The 21,099-nt window shown below is 38.1% G+C and overlaps 1 protein-coding gene and 1 pseudogene across 1 annotated transcript; one reads left to right on the top strand and one right to left on the bottom strand.

The window, feature by feature from the left end:
• Positions 1-21,099, bottom strand: part of LOC134302895 (uncharacterized) — a 657,104-nt pseudogene that overhangs the window by 278,898 nt on the left and 357,107 nt on the right.
• Positions 1,816-20,259, top strand: LOC134335920 (zinc finger protein 32-like). Its single transcript, XM_063018565.1, has 6 exons — positions 1,816-1,858; positions 4,991-5,119; positions 11,771-11,947; positions 16,154-16,270; positions 16,618-16,746; positions 18,527-20,259. The coding sequence occupies exons 2-6, from the start codon at positions 5,074-5,076 to the stop codon at positions 19,252-19,254; spliced, it is 1,197 nt and encodes a 398-aa protein (XP_062874635.1). The 5' UTR covers positions 1,816-1,858; positions 4,991-5,073; the 3' UTR covers positions 19,255-20,259.

The following is a 21,099-nucleotide window of genomic DNA, read 5'->3' as shown; positions in this document are numbered from 1 at the left end:
TGAATAAAATGCACGTCTTTAACCCTTTAATGCTCTTAACAAGAACTCAACTTATCCAACTTGTTATGAATAATTTTTCAGCTGCTGACTTTAAGTTGACATATAAGTTAGAAATGGTGTTTTCTTAAAGTAAGAATACCAATATTTTTGAGTTTAACACATGCCAATCAGGGAGTAGATACGGCCCAAAAAAGATTCTTTAAATGCAGCTTATTTTACCCACATATTTTGATCTAAACTGATGGTTGAACAGATCTTTAAAGGGTTAAAAGTGCCACATGTTTTGTTAGACTCTCTTGAGTTTTGCTTCAAATTAATTCTGCCAAAATTCATTTGGGTTTTTTTTGGTTGTTGGGATATATACAGTATCTATGACTTGAATGTACTACCCAAATAAAAAAAATGGGTCAGTATAGAAAATGCAAATAAAATAGATGCAGTGTTTCTTACATTTACATCGACTCTTATTTCATCTATGAGCCCAAAATGTTTTGTCTGGTCAACTTCATTACAGTTTTTAACATACACATACATGCATTTTAAGCTACAACACATTTAAAAAAAGTTGAAACAGGGCAATTTAGGGCTAGTAATACGAAAAAAAAAACTTCATTTCAAACGGGTAATCTCAACTGCTAATTATAATCGCAAATCATGTTCAGATGGAGGGAAGAAAAAAGCTTGTTAAGGTGGTTTACAGACTTAAAAGTACAATTTTCATATTTTTCCGAAATGACCGCTTTTGTTTATACTAACAGCATTTACTTTTACTTCTACTTTTAATACTTAAGTACATTTAACATCAAATTACTTTTGATACTTAAGTACATTAAAATCAGATACCTTTAGACTTTTACTCAAATAATATTCTAAAAGGTGACTTTTACTTCTATCAAAGTACATTTCTGGTAAGATACTTGTACTTTTACTCAAGTATGGCTTTCAGGTACTTTATACACCACTGCTTCAGACCACCCAAGAAGGATGGGTCCTGCTGAGTCTGGTTCCTCTCAAGGTTTCTTCCTGTAATTTTCAGGGAATTTTTCCTTGCCACAGTCGCCCTCGGCTTGCTCAACAGGGGTTTTTGTATCTGTTGGTCCTGGATTTTGTAAAGTTGCTTTGAGACAATGTCTATTGTAAAAAGCGCTTTATAAAATATATATATATATATATATATATATATATATATATATATATATATATATATATATATATATAGTTCCGGTCCTAAAATCTGATTGGCTGAGCCGCGTTCGAAGCCGTTGTAAAATCCCCGATAAACGCACACCTAGGACCACCTCACATCATTCCATATTAATACGCCACTGAATACAAAAGTTAATGTTATTTTCGCCCTCATGTTGCCTAGCAACACTGTTAATCGAACTATTTTGCGTCGCGGAAGAACGCTTTATTGTAAGTTTATACACAATAAATACATTTATGAATTAAACATTGTTGTATTTATTATATTTTATGTTGACCGCCGTTTTATAAAAGCAATAAGCCACTCGAGACCGTGCATTACTGTTATGATTTTAGCACGGGGAAAGAAGTTTTAGGCTCTCCGCTTCGCGTCGTGCCAAAAACGTCATCCCTGTGCTAAAGTCACAGTAATGCACGGCCTCTCGTGGCTTATTGCTTTAATATAAATACAGTTGACTTGACTTGACTGACTGTAGTCCTCTCTAAAGCTAGCTGAGAGATACAGGGCTAATGTAGATTTATTACTACTAAGCTGCTGTTCAACTCCAGTCCAGTTGGTGGCGCTGGTGCGTCTTAAGTTGTTCTGCCAACCGCCATTAAACCTCATCAGAAGAACAAGAAGCTGCTGTGTTTGTACTGTAGAGCCTCATCTGTAAGTAAAATATGTATTTAATTATAACCCTTATATTTAATTATAACTACATTCTAATTAATAATAAAACTAGAGTTCATAATAAAATATCACTGTGAGGATTTGAGGAGCTTCAACTCGAGTTTCATTTAAACACACAAACTGCTAGCTGCTGCGATTAATCAGTCAATTGTAACGGATTCAGAGTTTCTTCACTATTAAATTTAACATTTTAATATAAACGCTTCATGGTACAGTATATATGGTACAGTATAGTATGGTACAGTACAGTATGGTACAGTACAGTATGGTACAGTATGGTACAGTATGGTACAGTACAGTGTGGTACAGTACAGTATGGTACAGTACAGTATGGTACAGTACAGTGTGGTACAGTACAGTGTGGTACAGTACAGTGTGGTGGAGTACAGTGTGGAACAGTACAGTATGGTACAGTACAGTATGGTACAGTACAGTATGGTACAGTACAGTGTGGTACAGTACAGTGTGGTACAGTACAGTGTGGTGGAGTACAGTGTGGAACAGTACAGTGTGGTACAGTACAGTATGGTACAGTACAGTATGGTACAGTATGGTACAGTATGGTACAGTACAGTGTGGTACAGTACAGTGTGGTACAGTACAGTGTGGTGGAGTACAGTGTGGAACAGTACAGTGTGGTACAGTACAGTTTGGTACAGTACAGTATGGTACAGTACAGTGTGGTGGAGTACAGTGTGGAACAGTACAATGTGGTACAGTACAGTGTGGTACAGTACAATATGGTACAGTATGGTACAGTACAGTGTGGTACAGTACAGTATGGTACAGTACAGTGTGGTACAGTGTGGTACAGTGTGGTACAGTACAGTGTGGTACAGTACAGTGTGGTTTGGTAAAGTACAGTGTGGTACAGCAATGTGGTTTGGTACAGTACAGTGTGGTACAGTACAGTGTGGTACAGTACAATATGGTACAGTACAGTGTGGTTTGGTACAGTACAGTGTGGTTTGGTAAAGTACAGTGTGGTACAGCACAGTGTGGTTTGGTACAGTACAGTGTGGTACAGTACAGTGTGGTGGAGTACAGTGTGGTGCAGTAGAATATGGTACAGTGTGGTACAGTACAGTTTAATGTTTTGTACAAACACACCGAGTTCTTGTAGCTTTGTTTACAGGTTGTTTTACAGGTTTATAGTTAAAGTTAAAAATATTAGTACAGCACTTTTATTGGGAGTGGATGGTAAACTAGATTTAAAGAATATTTATTTGTCTGTCTCTCTATCAGCTCTTTAATAATGAATTCAGCAGAAGAGGGACACGTCGCCCCCATGGATCCACAAAGTGAAGGATTTCAGAAACTAATAAAAAAGGAGGAAGAAGATGGAAGTTACTTCTGTAAGTAAATGTGGAGCATGATGCCCCTTTTCCACCAGACAGTGTGGTACAGTACAGTATGGTACAGTACAGTATGGTACAGTACAGTGTGGTACAGTACATTATGGTACAGTACAGTATGGTACAGTGTGGTACAGTACAGTGTGGTACAGTACAGTGTGGTACAGTACAGTATGGTACAGTACAGTGTGGTACAGTGCAGTGTGGTTTGGTAAAGTACAGTGTGGTACAGCACAGTGTGGTTTGGTACAGTACAGTGTGGTACAGTACAGTGTGGTGGAGTACAGTGTGGTACAGTACAATATGGTACAGTACAGTGTAGTACAGTATGGTACAGTACATTATGGTACAGTACATTATGGTACAGTACAGTGTGGTACAGTACAGTGTGGTACAGTACAGTGTGGTGGAGTACAGTGTGGTACAGTACAGTGTGGTGGAGTACAGTGTGGTACAGTACAATATGGTACAGTACAGTGTGGTTTGGTACAGTACAGTGTGGTTTGGTAAAGTACAGTGTGGTACAGTACAGTATGGTACAGTACATTGTGGTACAGTACAGTGTGGTTTGGTACAGTACAGTGTGGTTTGGTACAGTACAGTGTGGTTTGGTAAAGTACAGTGTGGTACAGCACAGTGTGGTTTGGTACAGTACAGTGTGGTACAGTACAGTGTGGTGGAGTACAGTGTGGTACAGTACAGTGTGGTGGAGTACAGTGTGGTACAGTACAATATGGTACAGTACAGTGTGGTTTGGTACAGTACAGTGTGGTTTGGTAAAGTACAGTGTGGTACAGTACAGTATGGTACAGTACATTGTGGTACAGTACAGTGTGGTTTGGTACAGTACAGTGTGGTTTGGTACAGTACAGTGTGGTACAGTACAGTGTGGTACAGTACAGTGTGGTTGAGTACAGTGTGGTACAGTACAATATGGTACAGTACAGTGTGGTGCAGTAGAATATGGTACAGTGTGATACAGTACAGTGTGGTACAGTACAGTGTGGTACAGTATGGTACAGCACAGTGTGGTTTGTTACAGTACAGTGTGGTGGAGTACAGTGTGGTGCAGTAGAATTTGGTACAGTACAGTGTGATGGAGTACAGTATGGTACAGTACAGTGTGATACAGTATGGTACAGTACAGTGTGATGGAGTACAGTATGGTACAGTACAGTATGGTACAGTACAGTATGGTACAGTACAGTGTGGTACAGTACAGTATGGTACACAACAGTATGGTACAGTACAGTGTGGTGCAGTACAGTGTGGTACAGTACAGTGTGGTGGAGTACAGTATGGTACAGTACAGTGTGGTACAGTACAGTGTGGTGCAGTACAGTGTGATACAGTGCAGTGTGGTACAGTACAGTGTGGTGCAGTACAATATGGTACAGTGCAGTGTGGTACAGTACAGTATGGTACAGTACAGTGTGGTACAGTACAATATGGTACAGTATGGTGCAGAACAATATGGTACAGTACAGTACAGTATGGTGCAGAACAATATGGTACAGTACAGTATGGTACAGTACAGTATGGTACAGTACAGTGTCATTAGTATTGGAGTCACTAATCAGTGCAAATAATAAGAGAGTGTGGGTTGTGGGATTAAAACCTGTACTGTACCGTAGTGTCCTGTACTAATACACTCAAGACTGGATTAAATCTAAGTAGTATTTATTTGTGGTAAACCCACAACCTTCAGTTTCCTCCAGTTGTTGAGTTTCTTCTTCACATATTGATGGAATTTCAGGTGACAGAACCATAATCACTGTGGAACTTGTTAACTCTGAGGTACACCTCACCCCAGTGGACCAACAGTGTGGAGGTTTCCAGATGAAGCCTGTGAAGAAGGAAGAACCTGAAGATAAAGATGAACTCAGTAAGACATTTTTTTATCTTGAGCAAAAATAACATCTTTTATTTAAGTAGGATTTATTTGTGTCTATCACTAATACTATCACTAACAGCACCACTCTTACTTAGACTACTACTACCACCAATCTCTCCTAATGTACACAAATAAAGAAACAAGTCGACGCCAATTTTGAATTTTTAAAGTGAGAATCTATTCAGCCATGATAATAGCCACAGCATCTGATATGGTGTTAAGAATCACATAAACTACCAGCTCTACAACTGACACTACTACTACAACTTATACTACTACTACAACTTTCACTACTAATACTACAACTTACACTACTACAACTTACACTACTACTACTACAACTTATACTACTACTACAACTAGGGCTGGACGATATGGCTAAAATTTATATCACGATATAACTCCTAATTTTGGTCGATACGATATAATTTCGACATCGATATGAATAATACAAATGTCAGAAAAACTGCCAAGAACACCAAAATTGGATGGCTGTACCTGCAAACCTCTTTACTGGCAAGAAATACAAGCTGAATACACCACTGAATTAGTCCTTCCTCTCTTATCAGCTATTTCGTCTGCTTCTTTTTCAACTGTGGACAGTGGCGGAGCCAGACAATTTTCATAGGTTACCCCTTTTCCACCGATGCGGCACGGAGCCCGTTCAGGTTCCACAGAATACTTGGTTTTTCAGCCCGAACCGCGACGTCCGTCAGTGGGCGTGTCATGTTGTACAGCATAGTGACAGCAACAATGGCGTCCGCTGGGGTCTCGTATGGAGCTTAATGCTGCATTTTTATCTTTTAAAGTTCACCTGATTACATTTCGAGCCAGTTTGCCACTGATATTTTCAAAGCGCCTTTAAAAAGGTGAATTGTGTGATATTATGTGATAAAAGTGACCCGGACAGAACGAAACACGCTTAACGTGAAAAATAAAGCATGAAGCTTTTTCAACTCCCCGAGCTGCATAAACACCACACATGAAGTGAATACAGTTAAACACAGATACATGTGGTATTTTAGACGGGATTTGATGTTTATTTCACACAGATGGATGTTCGTGTTGTGGAACTTTAATGATGTTTTATCGCTCAAGCCGAGCGCTGAGCAAATCGGTTATTTGCGCCGAGAGTCGCAAAACGCTTCTCATGTCAAACTAAAGAAAACAACAACTGAGACAAACATGTCACGTCTTCTTATCACCGATAGTTAGATTGGTGCTTTTTACATAAAAACAAACATCTGTAACAGCAGCACAAATGCTCGCACATGATCCACACACTCCGCCATGATATTACTGCTCTTAACTTTTAGTAATAACGCCCACCGATGATGACGCTGCTTGGTTCCCAAAAACTGGTGGAAACGCGCGTCGGTTCTCTACAGAACACCAAGGTTCAGAGAAACCTGAACAGAACCCGTTCAAGAACCATGTTTTTTTTTGGTGGAAAAGGGGTAGACCATTGCTCACAGGGGTGGCACAGAAACTGTCTGATACCTTATTTTTGATGTGGCAAATTGCTGTGGATCTAGAATTGTTTTGGTCCCTCACTCATTTACCTATACAGGCAGTGAGTGTCATGTAGAATTACATCAAGCCTAGCATAATAAGCTTTTTATTTTTTCTCATTTTCCCTGACAAGTGAAAAACTAAAATATACCGCCCAATCTGGCAACACTGGAACGCGCAGAGCCCGTTGGTGCCTTTACTCGTAGCGCGCCACAACTACTAAGTAGTATTGGTACTCAGTAGTATTAGTACTCAGTAGTAGTACTTCTTCTGTAATTGTGTTGGTGGTTAAAGTTTATGTTGAGTGTTTTACTGCACTGTTTTGATGGGGAACTACTTGTTTGAGGTGCGCTGTTGAATTGCATCCCTGTGGGAACACCTGCGAGCAAAAATGCTTCTGCAAAAAAGTAACACCGGCAAAGCGGTGGTGGGGGGAGCCAGTTGAAGATCATTTATGGTGGCCTTGGCCTTGGCCTTGGCTACCACTGGCCACCCCCTGGCTCCGCCCCTGACTGTGGATGCTCATTCACTCACAGCTGTTGAACTCATTTTGCCGCTAATATCCACCGTGTTGTAGGTAGCGTGGTGTAATCAGTAATGTAACGCTGAGCACTGGCTTCGTGCCTGTGGCGTACGTCATCACTGACGTAATATATATCGATCGAATTTGTTTAAAAATCATATCACCGTTATTGAAACGTTTTCTATCGCGATATATATCGATATCGAATTATTGTCCAGCACTAACTACAACATACACTACGAATACAACTTACACTACTACTACAACATACACTACTACTACAACTTATACTACTACTACAACATACACTACTACTACAACATATACTACTACAACAACTTACACTACTACTACAACTTACACTACTACTACACCATACACTACTACAACTTACACTACTACTACAACTTACACTACTACTACAACATACACTACTACAACTTACACTACTACTACAACATACACTACTACAACTTACACTACTACTACTACAACTTACACTACTACTACAACTTACACTACTACTACAACTTACACTACTACTACAACATACACTACTACAACTTACACTACTACTACAACTTACACTACTACTACAACATACACTACTACAACTTACACTACTACTACAACATACACTACTACTACAACATACACTACTACAACTTACACTACTACTACAACTTACACTACTACTACAACATACACTACTACAACTTACACTACTACTACAACATACACTACTACAACAACTTACACTACTACTACAACTTACACTACTACAACTTACACTACTACTACAACTTACACTACTACTACAACTTACACTACTACAACTTACACTACTACTACAACATACACTACTACAACTTACACTACTACTACAACATACACTACTACAACTTACACTACTACAACTTACACTACTACTACAACATACACTACTACAACTTACACTACTACTACAACATACACTACTACAACATATACTACTACTACAACTTACACTACTACTGCAACATATACTACTACTACAACATATACTACTACTACAACATATACTACTACTACAACTTACACTACTACTACAACATATACTACTACTACAACATACACTACTACTACAACATACACTACTACTACAACTTACACTACTACTACAACATACACTACTACTACAACATATACTACTACTACAACTTAAACTACTACTGCAACATATACTACTACTACAACATATACTACTACTACAACTTACACTACTACTGCAACATATACTACTACTACAACATATACTACTACTACAACTTACACTACTACTACAACATATACTACTACAACTTACACTACTACTACAACATACACTACTACAACATATACTACTACTACAACTTACACTACTACTGCAACATATACTACTACTACAACATATACTACTACTACAACATATACTACTACTACAACTTACACTACTACTACAACATATACTACTACTACAACATACACTACTACTACAACATACACTACTACTACAACTTACACTACTACTACAACATACACTACTACTACAACATATACTACTACTACAACATATACTACTACTACAACTTACACTACTACTACAACATACACTACTACTACAACATATACTACTACTACAACTTACACTACTACTACAACATACACTACTACTACAACATATACTACTACTACAACTTACACTACTACTACAACATACACTACTACAACTTACACTACTACTACAACATACACTACTACAACATATACTACTACTACAACTTACACTACTACTGCAACATATACTACTACTACAACATATACTACTACTACAACTTACACTACTACTACAACATACACTACTACAACTTACACTACTACTACAACATACACTACTACAACATATACTACTACTACAACTTACACTACTACTGCAACATATACTACTACTACAACATATACTACTACTACAACATATACTACTACTACAACTTACACTACTACTACAACATACACTACTACAACTTACACTACTACTACAACATACACTACTACAACATATACTACTACTACAACTTACACTACTACTACAACATACACTACTACTACAACATATACTACTACTACAACATATACTACTACTACAACTTACACTACTACTACAACATACACTACTACTACAACATATACTACTACTACTACAACTTACACTACTACTACAACATACACTACTACTACAACATATACTACTACTACAACTTACACTACTACTACAACATACACTACTACAACTTACACTACTACTACAACATACACTACTACAACATATACTACTACTACAACTTACACTACTACTGCAACATATACTACTACTACAACATATACTACTACTACAACTTACACTACTACTACAACATACACTACTACAACTTACACTACTACTACAACATACACTACTACAACATATACTACTACTACAACTTAAACTACTACTGCAACATATACTACTACTACAACATATACTACTACTACAACTTACACTACTACTGCAACATATACTACTACTACAACATATACTACTACTACAACTTACACTACTACTACAACATACACTACTACAACTTACACTACTACTACAACATACACTACTACAACATATACTACTACTACAACTTACACTACTACTGCAACATATACTACTACTACAACATATACTACTACTACAACATATACTACTACTACAACTTACACTACTACTACAACATATACTACTACTACAACATACACTACTACTACAACATACACTACTACTACAACTTACACTACTACTACAACATACACTACTACTACAACATATACTACTACTACAACTTAAACTACTACTGCAACATATACTACTACTACAACATATACTACTACTACAACTTACACTACTACTGCAACATATACTACTACTACAACATATACTACTACTACAACTTACACTACTACTGCAACATATACTACTACTACAACATATACTACTACTACAACTTACACTACAACAACTTACACTACTACAACTTACACTACTACTACAACATATACTACTACTACAACTTACACTACTACAACTTACACTACTACTACAACATACACTACTACAACTTACACTACTACTACAACATATACTACTACTACAACATATACTACTACTACTACAACTTACACTACTACTACAACATATACTACTACTACAACATACACTACTACTACAACATATACTACTACTACAACATACACTACTACTACAACATATACTACTACTACAACATACACTACTGCTACAACATACACTACTACTACAACTTACACTACTACTACAACTTACACTACTACTACTACATACAGTACACTACTACTACAACATACACTACTACTACAACATACACTACTACTGCAACATATACTACTACTACAACATATACTACTATTACAACTTACACTACAACAACTTACACCACTACTACAACTTACACTACTACTACAACTTACACTTCTACTACAACTTACACTACTACTACAACATACAGTACACTACTACTACAACATACACTACTACTACAACTTACACTACTACTGCAACATATACTACTACTACAACATATACTACTACTACAACTTACACTACAACAACTTACACTACTACTACAACTTATACTACTACTACAACTTACACTACTACTACAACATACAGTACACTACTACTACAACATACACTACTACTACAACATATACTACTACTACAACATATACTACTACTACAACTTACACTACTACAACATACACTACTACTACAACATATACTACTACTACAACATACACTACTACTACAACATATACTACTACTACAACATACACTACTACTACAACATATACTACTACAACATACACTACTGCTACAACATACACTACTACTACAACATACACTACTACTACAACTTACACTACTACTACAACATACACTACTACTACAACATATACTACTACTACAACTTACACTACTACTACAACATACAGTACACTACTACTACAACATACACTACTACTACAACATATACTACTACTACAACATATACTACTACTACAACTTACACTACTACAACATACACTACTACTACAACATATACTACTACTACAACATATACTACTACTACAACTTACACTACTACTACAACATATACTACTACTACAACATACACTACTACTACAACATATACTACTACAACATACACTACTGCTACAACATACACTACTACTACAACATATACTACTACTACAACATATACTACTACTACAACATACACTACTACTACTACAACATACACTACTGCTACAACATACACTACTACTACAACATATACTACTACTACAACATACACTACTACTACAACATACACTACTGCTACAACATACACTACTACTACAACTTTTACCACCGCAAATGAGTTTATTTTTAATGTTGTAAATGTATTTTATTATTTATAATGTTATAAATGTATTTTATTATTTATAATGTTATAAATGTATTTTATTATTTTCTGCTTCAGAACTGAACAAGGATTTCTCCTGCTCCTCGTGTCCACGTTCCTCTGCAACCCAAAATCACCTCCACAATCACAAGAAGAGCTGCAACCATGATAAATGTGAGACTTTGGTGAAGATTAAGACTGAACATGAGGATCTGACGCCCACCAGAAGCTCCAGTAATCAGCAAACGTCCTCTGGTACTGTCAGCATTAACACCTCTCTCAGTCACACACAGAAAGAAGGAAACGTCTGCTCTCAGTGCGAGAAGAGATTCAGGTTCCTGAATTCTTTCAAAAGACATCAGCGCATTCACACTAGAGAGAAACTGTATCAGTGCTCACAATGTGGAAAGAGTTTTAACACACAGAGTCATCTTAAAAAACACCAGCGCATTCACACTGGAGAAAAAACATATCAGTGCTCACAATGTGGAAAAAGTTTTAATACACAGAGTGATCTGAAAAGACACCAGCGCATTCACACTGGAGAGAAACTGTATCAGTGTTTGGAGTGTGGAAAGAGTTTTAATCAACAGAGTTATCTTAAAACCCACCAGCGCATTCACACTGGAGAGAAACCATATCAGTGCTCACAATGTGGAAAGAGTTTTAATACACAGAGTGACCTCAAAACCCACCAGCGCATTCACACTACAGAGAAACCGTATCAATGCTCACACTGTGGGAAAAGTTTTAAACGACAAAGTCATCTCAAAACCCACCAGCGCATTCACACTGTAGAGAAACTGTATCAGTGCTTACAGTGTGGGACAAGTTTTAATCAACAGAGTAATCTAAAAATCCACCAGCTAATTCACACTGGAGAGAAACCGTATCAATGCTCACAGTGTGGGACAAGTTTTAATCAACAGAGTAATCTTAAAACCCACCAGCGCATTCACACTGGAGAGAAACCGTATCAGTGCTCACAGTGTGAAAAGTGTTTTAATCAACAGAGTAATCTCAAAAAACACCAGCGCATTCACACTGGACAGAAACCGGATCAGTGCTGACAGTGTGGGGAGATTATTGTTTAGTATGTGCTCAGATCACAGCTTTCCTCTTTTTTTTTCTTAATTGAACCTACAGGCTCTTCGTTCGTCTGCTCACTTAAACACTCACACACCCTCACTCGTGCTCTCAATCGTTAGTTTGTTAGTTCTTTAAACGAGCAAGTGTGTGAGCAGTTGTATGTGTGCAGGTGAGTTAGTCATGTCTTCAGGTGGATTAATGTTGTATCCAGGGTGTTTTAATGTGTAAATATTGAGAGGATGTGATCTAATACTGATGTGCAGGGAGTGGTTACTGAAAATAAATGAATGAATCACTTTGTTGTCTCGTATTGACCATCCTGTTACCTGCTCTAGGATCAGTGCTGAACCCTCAACAACTTGACCTGCCCACAATTGACGTCGCGGTTTGGGCTGAAACCTAGTTATATGTGGTGCCTTCTAAAAACTTTCTAAATCTTCTGAATGCAGCTCCATCCAGCTAGCATCAAGATATTTTTAAGGCTGATTATTCATCAGGGTTTAATCAGCATTAACACAGCTAAATATTTTATTATTTAAGAAATACAGGGTTGGTGAATAGGATTCAGTGGTAAATGTTTAAATACAGTAGACTATAATAAAGAGCACTGCAACCTTGATCAGGGTTATGCTGAATGAATTAATGTGATGTTTATAGACCTGTGTTGCATGGAGTCCAACTTCTGGCACCTCTGAACAGGTATTCCAGTCCAGGATGATTAGACGACATTCCACAGTTCTTCTGCAATTTTGGGTTTTGCCTTAAAAAAAACGTGTTTCAGATTTTAGCCCACAAGTTCTCTATGGGATTGAAGTCAGGGGATTGTGCTGGCCACTCTATTACCTTAATCTTGTTGGTCTGTAACCAAGATGTTTTGGGTCATTGTCATGTTGAAACACCCATTTTAAGGACATTTCTCCTTCGACATTGGGCAACATGATCTTCCCAAGTATTCTGATATATTTAAACTGATCCATGATCCCTCGTATGTGATAAATAGGCGTAACACCATGGTATGAGAAACATCCCCATATCATCATTTTGTACCACCATGCTTTACTGTCTTCACGTGAACTTTGGCTTGAATTCAGTGCTCGGGGGTAGTCTGACATACTGTCTACGGCCACTAGACCCAAATAGAACAATTTTGCTTTCATCAGTCCACAAAATGTTGAGCCATTTCTCCTTTGGACCAGTCAATGTTCCTTGGCAAATTTGAACCCATTCAGGACATTCAGAAACGTGAGTTTGCAAGGAGTTCTTGCTGGTAAATTGGCTTCACTTAATCATCTTCTGTACTCACTGGTAACTTCAGATGTTCCTTGACCTTTTTGGAGGTGATCACTGGCTGAATTTTAGCCATTTTGGTTACTCTTCGATCCATTCGAACAGTAGTTCCACGCTTCCTTCTGCATCTTTCAGGTTTTGGTTGTCACTTCAAGGCATTGAGATCATTTTAGCTGAGCAGCCTATAATTTGCTGCACTTCTCTGTATGTTTTTCCCTCGACAATCAACTTTTTAATCAAAGTACGTTCTTCATCAGAGCAATGTCTGGAACAACCCATTTTACCCAGTATTTCAAAATGAAATGCTCTATGACCAACCTGTGCAACATTTGCCACCCTCCTACATTAAATAAGGGCCAGAATTGACACCTGTTCTTTTGCAGAATAAATTACTTCACCAATTGAACTCCTCACTGCTATTATTTTGAACAAGCCCCTTTCAATCAATGCTTCGATTACTCAGAATGAGCGGCATGCATGTCCGAATTCAGAATACTTTATTGATCCCAGAGGGAAGTTGCAGAATTGTTGGGTTTGTTATGTTTTTATTACTCTACTACACTTTCAAGTAAATTTTTTGCTACGTAGAAAAACAGTGATTTAACAGTGATTTATCAGGTTAATGATGTTGGACTGCTATTTTTTTGAACACCACTGTAATCTTAAAACAGGACAGAAGTTTTTCAGAATCAATTATGAAACTAGTAGGTTATATATAATATAACCTATAATATAACCCCCCCCCCCCCCCATCCCAACTCAGACACATCTCACTGATTTACAATGTTATGACAGGTGGCCATTTGCTTAGACTGTAGCAGTCACTCAGGTATGTGAAGAAGTTTTGTAAGTAACATCTGAGTCAACATGTGAAAAATATAAGTGGGTGACCGTGACCTCTTATATGAGCAGAAATGTCACTACAATCATATTCCAATACACAGGGAAACATCAGCGCCAGATTCAAACATTACACAAAATAGGGAATCACCCCACTGGACTCTGTAACACTGTAATACACAGGAAACAGTCAAACTCAGATATAACTAAGGTATAAGAAAGAAAGAACAGGGTTAGAGAAGCATGTTGGAAAACAAAACATGACAGTAGGGAAACTGCTTGGAAGAACGTCTAAACAACTATAGTCCTCTCTAAAGCTACCTGAGAGATACAGGGCTAATGGAAGTTTACTACTGCTAAGCTGCTGTTTAACTCCAGTCCAGTTGGTGGCGCTGGTGTGTCTTAAGTTGTTCTGCCAACCGCCATTCTGTAGAGCCTCATCTGTAAGTAAAATATGTATTTAATTATAACCATTATATTTAATTATAACTACATTCTAATTAATAATAAAACTAGAGTTCATAATAAAACATCACTGTGAGGATTTGAGGAGCTTTAACTCCAGTTTCATTTAAACACACAAACTGTTAGCTGCTCCGCTAACTGTTAGCATCACACATGATTCAGTACTGATGAACCGATTCATTTGAACAGATGAATCAGTCGATTGTAATGGATTCAGAGTTTATTCATTATGAAATCTAACATTTTGATATAAACGCATCACATTTTCAGCTTTGTTTACAGTTTTTTTATATTTTATACAAATACACCGAATTCTTGTAGCTTTTTTTACAGGTTGTTTTACAGTTTTATAGTTAAAGTTAGTATTAGTACAGCACTTTTATTGGGAGTGGATGGTAAACCTTAAAGATTTAATCTTCTGTAAACAGATTCTGTAATTTGTCATTAATCCAAACGTAAGAACCTGTGATTTCTTCCAAGTTACAAAAACACATTTCTTATGTTTAGGCTGATTCATTTATTTGGAAAGGTTTGATTGAACCAGTTTTAAGGTCGACTTAATAATTTAACTTTGGGCCACAAAACTGCTTCCACCAAATTCAAAAAGTTCTATTAGAGATCTTTTCTGCCTGATGCTGCTCAGTCCCACAATAGTTTCCACATTTTGATTCTGTTTACAGCCTCACAGCATTAAAAATAGGCAGTTAAAACAGTCTAAAAGGATTTTCCTGGATTTCTCTTAAACAGGGAATAAAATACATCTGTTTCTCTGTCTGTCAGATCTTTTAATAATGCTATCAGCAAAAGAGGGACACGTCACCCCAATGGATCTACAAAATGAAGGATTCCAAAAGAAACGAATTAAAAAGGAGGAGGAAGAAGATGAAAGTTACTTTTGTAAGTAAATGTGGAGCATGATGCCACTTTTCCACCAGACAGTGTGGAATGGAGTACAGTGTGGAGTGGTACAGTACAGTGGAGTGGTACAGTACAGTGTGGTACAGTACAGTGTGGTACAGTACAGTCTGGTTAGTACTGGAATCACTAATCAGTATAAATAATAAGAGAAAGTGGATAGTGGGATTAGAACCTGCACTGTTCCGTACTGTCCTGTGCTGCTAAACTCCAGTCTTTATTGAAGTTTTAATCTAACAAGGATTTATTTGTGATTGGAAAACCAAACCCACAACCTTCAATTTCCTCCAGTTGTTGAGTTTCTTCTTCACATATTGATGGAATTTCAGGTAAAGGAACCATAATCACTGTGGAACACATCCTCTCGGAGGGACACTTTACCCCAGTGGACCAACAGAATGGAGGTTTCCAGATGAAGCCTGTAAAGAAGGAAGAACCTGAAGATAAAGATGAACTCAGTAAGATATTTTTTTATCTTGAGCAAAATAAAATTTTTATTGAATAAAGAATCATTTGTGTCTAAATTTCTTCTAGTATTTTTGTGACCCAGTTTTTTCTTTATGAATATACATGTTACAGCTAGTCCTGCTACTATTACCACTCATCACCACCTCTAATACTACCACAACCTCCACTACAAGTACCACTATTTAATATAATATATACATTCAAATGTATTTGTACAGTGCTTTTACAATAGACGGCAACAGAGTCCAGAACAGACAGACCAAAAACTCCTGTTGAGCAGCAGAGGGTCACAGTGGCAGGTAAAACTTCCTTAAATTACAGGAAGAAACCTTGAGAGACCTCCATCCTCCCTGGGTGGCCACTCCACTCTGTTTGCACTCTGTACCACTTCTCTCCAATGCTCACCTCCATCTCTCCAGGCTCAACTTAACCTGCTCACTTATCCTGCTACAGATCACAGTGTCACCAGCAAACATCATATTCCTGTCTGACCTCGTCTGTCAGCCTCAAATTCCTCAAACCACAGTTCCTCTCTCATCACTTTATCATGAGCTTCCTCTAGAAAAACACCTAGTGCAGCTCCTCCTGGTCTTCCCTAAACTTCTCCATCAACATTCTCAAAATTTAAACATCAAATCTGCTCACATATCCTTACTTGTTTTCTCAGTCAGGCTTCCACCACCCTTTCCCAGTTGTTCATACTGTGTTCCTCTTGTCTGGCCAGTTGCTTCAAGTCCTTTACCTTCCCTAGTGTCCAACTTCTCATGCAGCTCAGCATACACCCTTTTCTTTGCCATCACCACATCTTCTTGTACTCCTGCCTTTTTGTCTGTCTGGAGATTCCAGTTCACCATCTCTTCCTTCTTAAACTTTCTTACACTTCCTTATTCCACCTCCAAATATCCTTTTCTTCCTCTCTTTGTACCTTTGTGCCTTTACCACTTTGTGGTCATTGCCCAGTTGTCTAGCTCCCCTTCACCACCACCCAGTGCCTCTAAATTTATCACCAGTCTTCTTCCTTTACCTTTCCCTATCTGATCTTTGGTTCACTCTCACTCCTCCTCCTCACCTCCAGAACCATCCTGCAGACCAGCATCTGGTGCGGTCTAACCACAAGTCTGTGTGCACCTTTCCCAATGAACCAGGACCAGGATACTTTTGACAGATAAGGCCGTTCTTTCAATGATTCCGTATGTCATTCTAGATTTGAGACCAGTATTCATTGAGCTTGCTCGACTTTACTCAGGAGACTGCTAACAGGAAATTAATCATTCAGGATGAATCACATTTTCTTCTTGATATTTACTTCTTCTTTTCCTTGGCCTTTGTCCCGTTCGGTTGTAGGGTCGGCTCTCGGCGGCTCATGATCCGCCCCGATTTGGCAAAATTTTTACGCCGGATGCCCTTCCTGACACAACCCTCCCTATTCCATCCGGGCTTGGGACCGGCACTACAATGCACTAGTTTGTGCATCTTGCGACTAGGTATCTATAGGACAATTCAGTGTTTCCAATAAGCCTGGTGGCATGTTTTTGGACTGTGGGAGGTAACCGGAGCACCTTGAGGCAGAAACCCATGGGGAGAACATGCAAACTCTGCACAGAAAGGACCCGGACCGCCCCGCCTGGGGATTGAACCCAGGACCTTCTTGTGGTGAGGCGACAGTGCTACCCACTAAGCCACCGTGCAGCCCTTCTTCTTGATATTTACTAACAATGTTTATTATTTATAATGTTATAAATGTTTTTGTATTATTATTTTATGCTTCAGAACTAAACAACGATTTCTCCTGCTCCTCGTGTCCACGTTTTTCTACAACCCAAAATCACCTCCACAATCACATCAAGAGCTGCAACCATGATAAATATGAGACTCTGGTAAAGATTAAGACGGAACATGAGGATCTGATGCCCACCAGAAGCTCCAGTAATCAGCAAACGTCCTCTGGTACTGTCAGCATTAACACCTCTCTCAGTCCCACACAGCAAGAAGGAAACGTCTGCTCACAGTGTAAGAAGAGCTTTAGGTTCCAGAGTGAACTCAAAATACACCAGCGCATTCACACTGGAGAGAAACCATGTCAGTGTTTACAGTGTGGGATGAGTTTTATTTGCCAGAGTCATCTCAAAGTACACCAGCGTATTCACACTGGAGAGAAACCCTATCAGTGCTCACAATGTGCAAAGAGTTTTAATCGCCAGAGTCATCTCAAAGTACACCAGCGTATTCACACTGGAGAGAAACCCTATCAGTGCTCACAGTGTGGGAAGAGTTTTAATCAACAGAATAATCTCAAAGAACACCAGCGCATTCACACTGGAGAGAAACCGTATCAGTGCTCACAGTGTGGAAAGAATTTTAATGCACAGAGTAATCTCAAAATACACCAGCGCATTCACACAGGAGTGAAACTATATCAGTGCTCACAGTGTGGGAGAAGTTTTACTCAACAGAGTTATTTAAAAAAACACCAGCGCATTCACATTTTACAGAAATGATGCTGTCAGTGTGGGAACTGTAGGCACTGTAAGTGTGACACATCAGATTCTACCAAACGAGCTAAAAGACTAATATAAACCCTCATTGAGTAAGAGAGGGAGTGAGTAAGTACCTGAGTAAATGAGTGAGTTACTTATTTAAGTTTATGCTTTCAATTAATAGTGGAAGCAAAATTACCTCACGTCTGTTGGTTTTTTGCTCTGACCCTCTTTAGCTGAGAAATGGGCTTTTCAGCTTGTATAGAGAGGTGTGGCATGCAGGAGATGAACTTTCCTTAAAATCCCATGATGAAATAATTGCTGCCCACCATGCAAGTTAACCACTTGCGGTCAGTAGGTGACGCTAAAAGCTTATTTTTAACAAAAACATTTTAAGTTGGCTCACAAAAGAAACTCTGCACAGTGCACAATTGAAGTAAACTGTAGTACCAAGATGGTGGAGTGCATAGATTACCGATTGTGCTGTGGTTTAAGATAGACAAGCCTACTTGCACAGTCAGTGTCATCCTGACCTACTTAAATAAACAGTTTTTACATGTTGACACATATGTTACTTATATAACTTGTTTTTCACACATTTTCATGGTTAGGCTTATATAATTTGGTACAAACAGTTTGGTACAATCTGATGTTTTCACATACTTGAGCAGTTTCTACAGTCTGGGCAAACTTATCTATTTGAAGTAGATCTTGGAGTGTGTTTGCGTTAGTGGAAGGGTGAGCGTTTGGGCAGTGCACCAAAACCTTTCCACTCATTTTAAAAGACGCTTAGCGCACACTCAAGTTTGATTAAGGAATTTGGGGTCCTGGCACTGCCCAGGATTTTCCCTAATCAGTTGCTGCACAGGCCTCCCAGTCTAGAGGTGGCAGGATAATGATTTAAAGAGCTGATTGGTGATATGTGTTTTTTTCCTTTTGCTATGTGTTGCATGGATTAGTATTGTTATGTCATTTATGTATTTTGCTAGTTATTGCTTGTTTGTTAATAAAATATATAAATACATATTGAACCGTAATCCTCGTGTCATTGTTATTTCCTGAAAGCTTCTGTCCTGTTTGAGATAAAAAAATAATTTTTTTAGATTTTTTTTTTTTACTCAGTGTGTGTGTATGTGCAAGTTTGTATATAAGTGTGTATATATATATATATGTGTGTGTGTGTGTGTGTGTGTGTGTGTGTGTGTGTGTGTGTGTGTGTGTGTGTGTGTGTGTGTGTGTGTGATTATTTGTGTGACAGAATCAGAATCAGGCTTTATTGGCCAAGTATGCTAAAACATACTAGTTTTGTTTGTCATTTGTTTTTGGTTACAGGGATACCTGCAGTGCACAAAAATACAATCAACTCTTATCACACAAAACTCAAACAATCAAACATCCCTGATCACCAGTAAGGGCATCTTTACACCAATGGTCCCCTCTGCAGAGCTGATGATGTGCTGTAATCTTCTGGTTTCATGTTTGGTGGCTGAGCTGCCCCACACTGTGATGGATTTGGTGTTGACGGATTCTTCGCTAGTTGAGTAAGACAGTTTTACAGAGAGTTTTAGACTCCGGCAGCCCTAATTATTACTGCATAACTAAAAGGGAGAGCGAGCAGGTAACATGGTCATGAAGGCTTTTATAGGAATCAGCGCCCACCTCCCCACAATTTACTGATAAACATTTGATTCAAGAGTTCATCACTTAAACACTAATGGTTAGATGTATGAAGCTGAAAAGGTGCAGAACTAAAGTGTTGCAGTCTGATCGCAAAATGTGTCTGAAATTAACATCTAATTTAGTAACTTAAATAGTAATGCTAACTTTTACTGAGTATAAAATCTGATTTGAAGTGGTGGAAATTAT

This window comes from Trichomycterus rosablanca, chromosome 2 (genome assembly GCF_030014385.1).
Source record: "Trichomycterus rosablanca isolate fTriRos1 chromosome 2, fTriRos1.hap1, whole genome shotgun sequence".
Lineage (NCBI taxonomy): Eukaryota > Metazoa > Chordata > Actinopteri > Siluriformes > Trichomycteridae > Trichomycterus > Trichomycterus rosablanca.
Note: the sequence above shows the minus strand (reverse complement) of the source record. Positions and strands in the feature narration are given on the sequence as shown.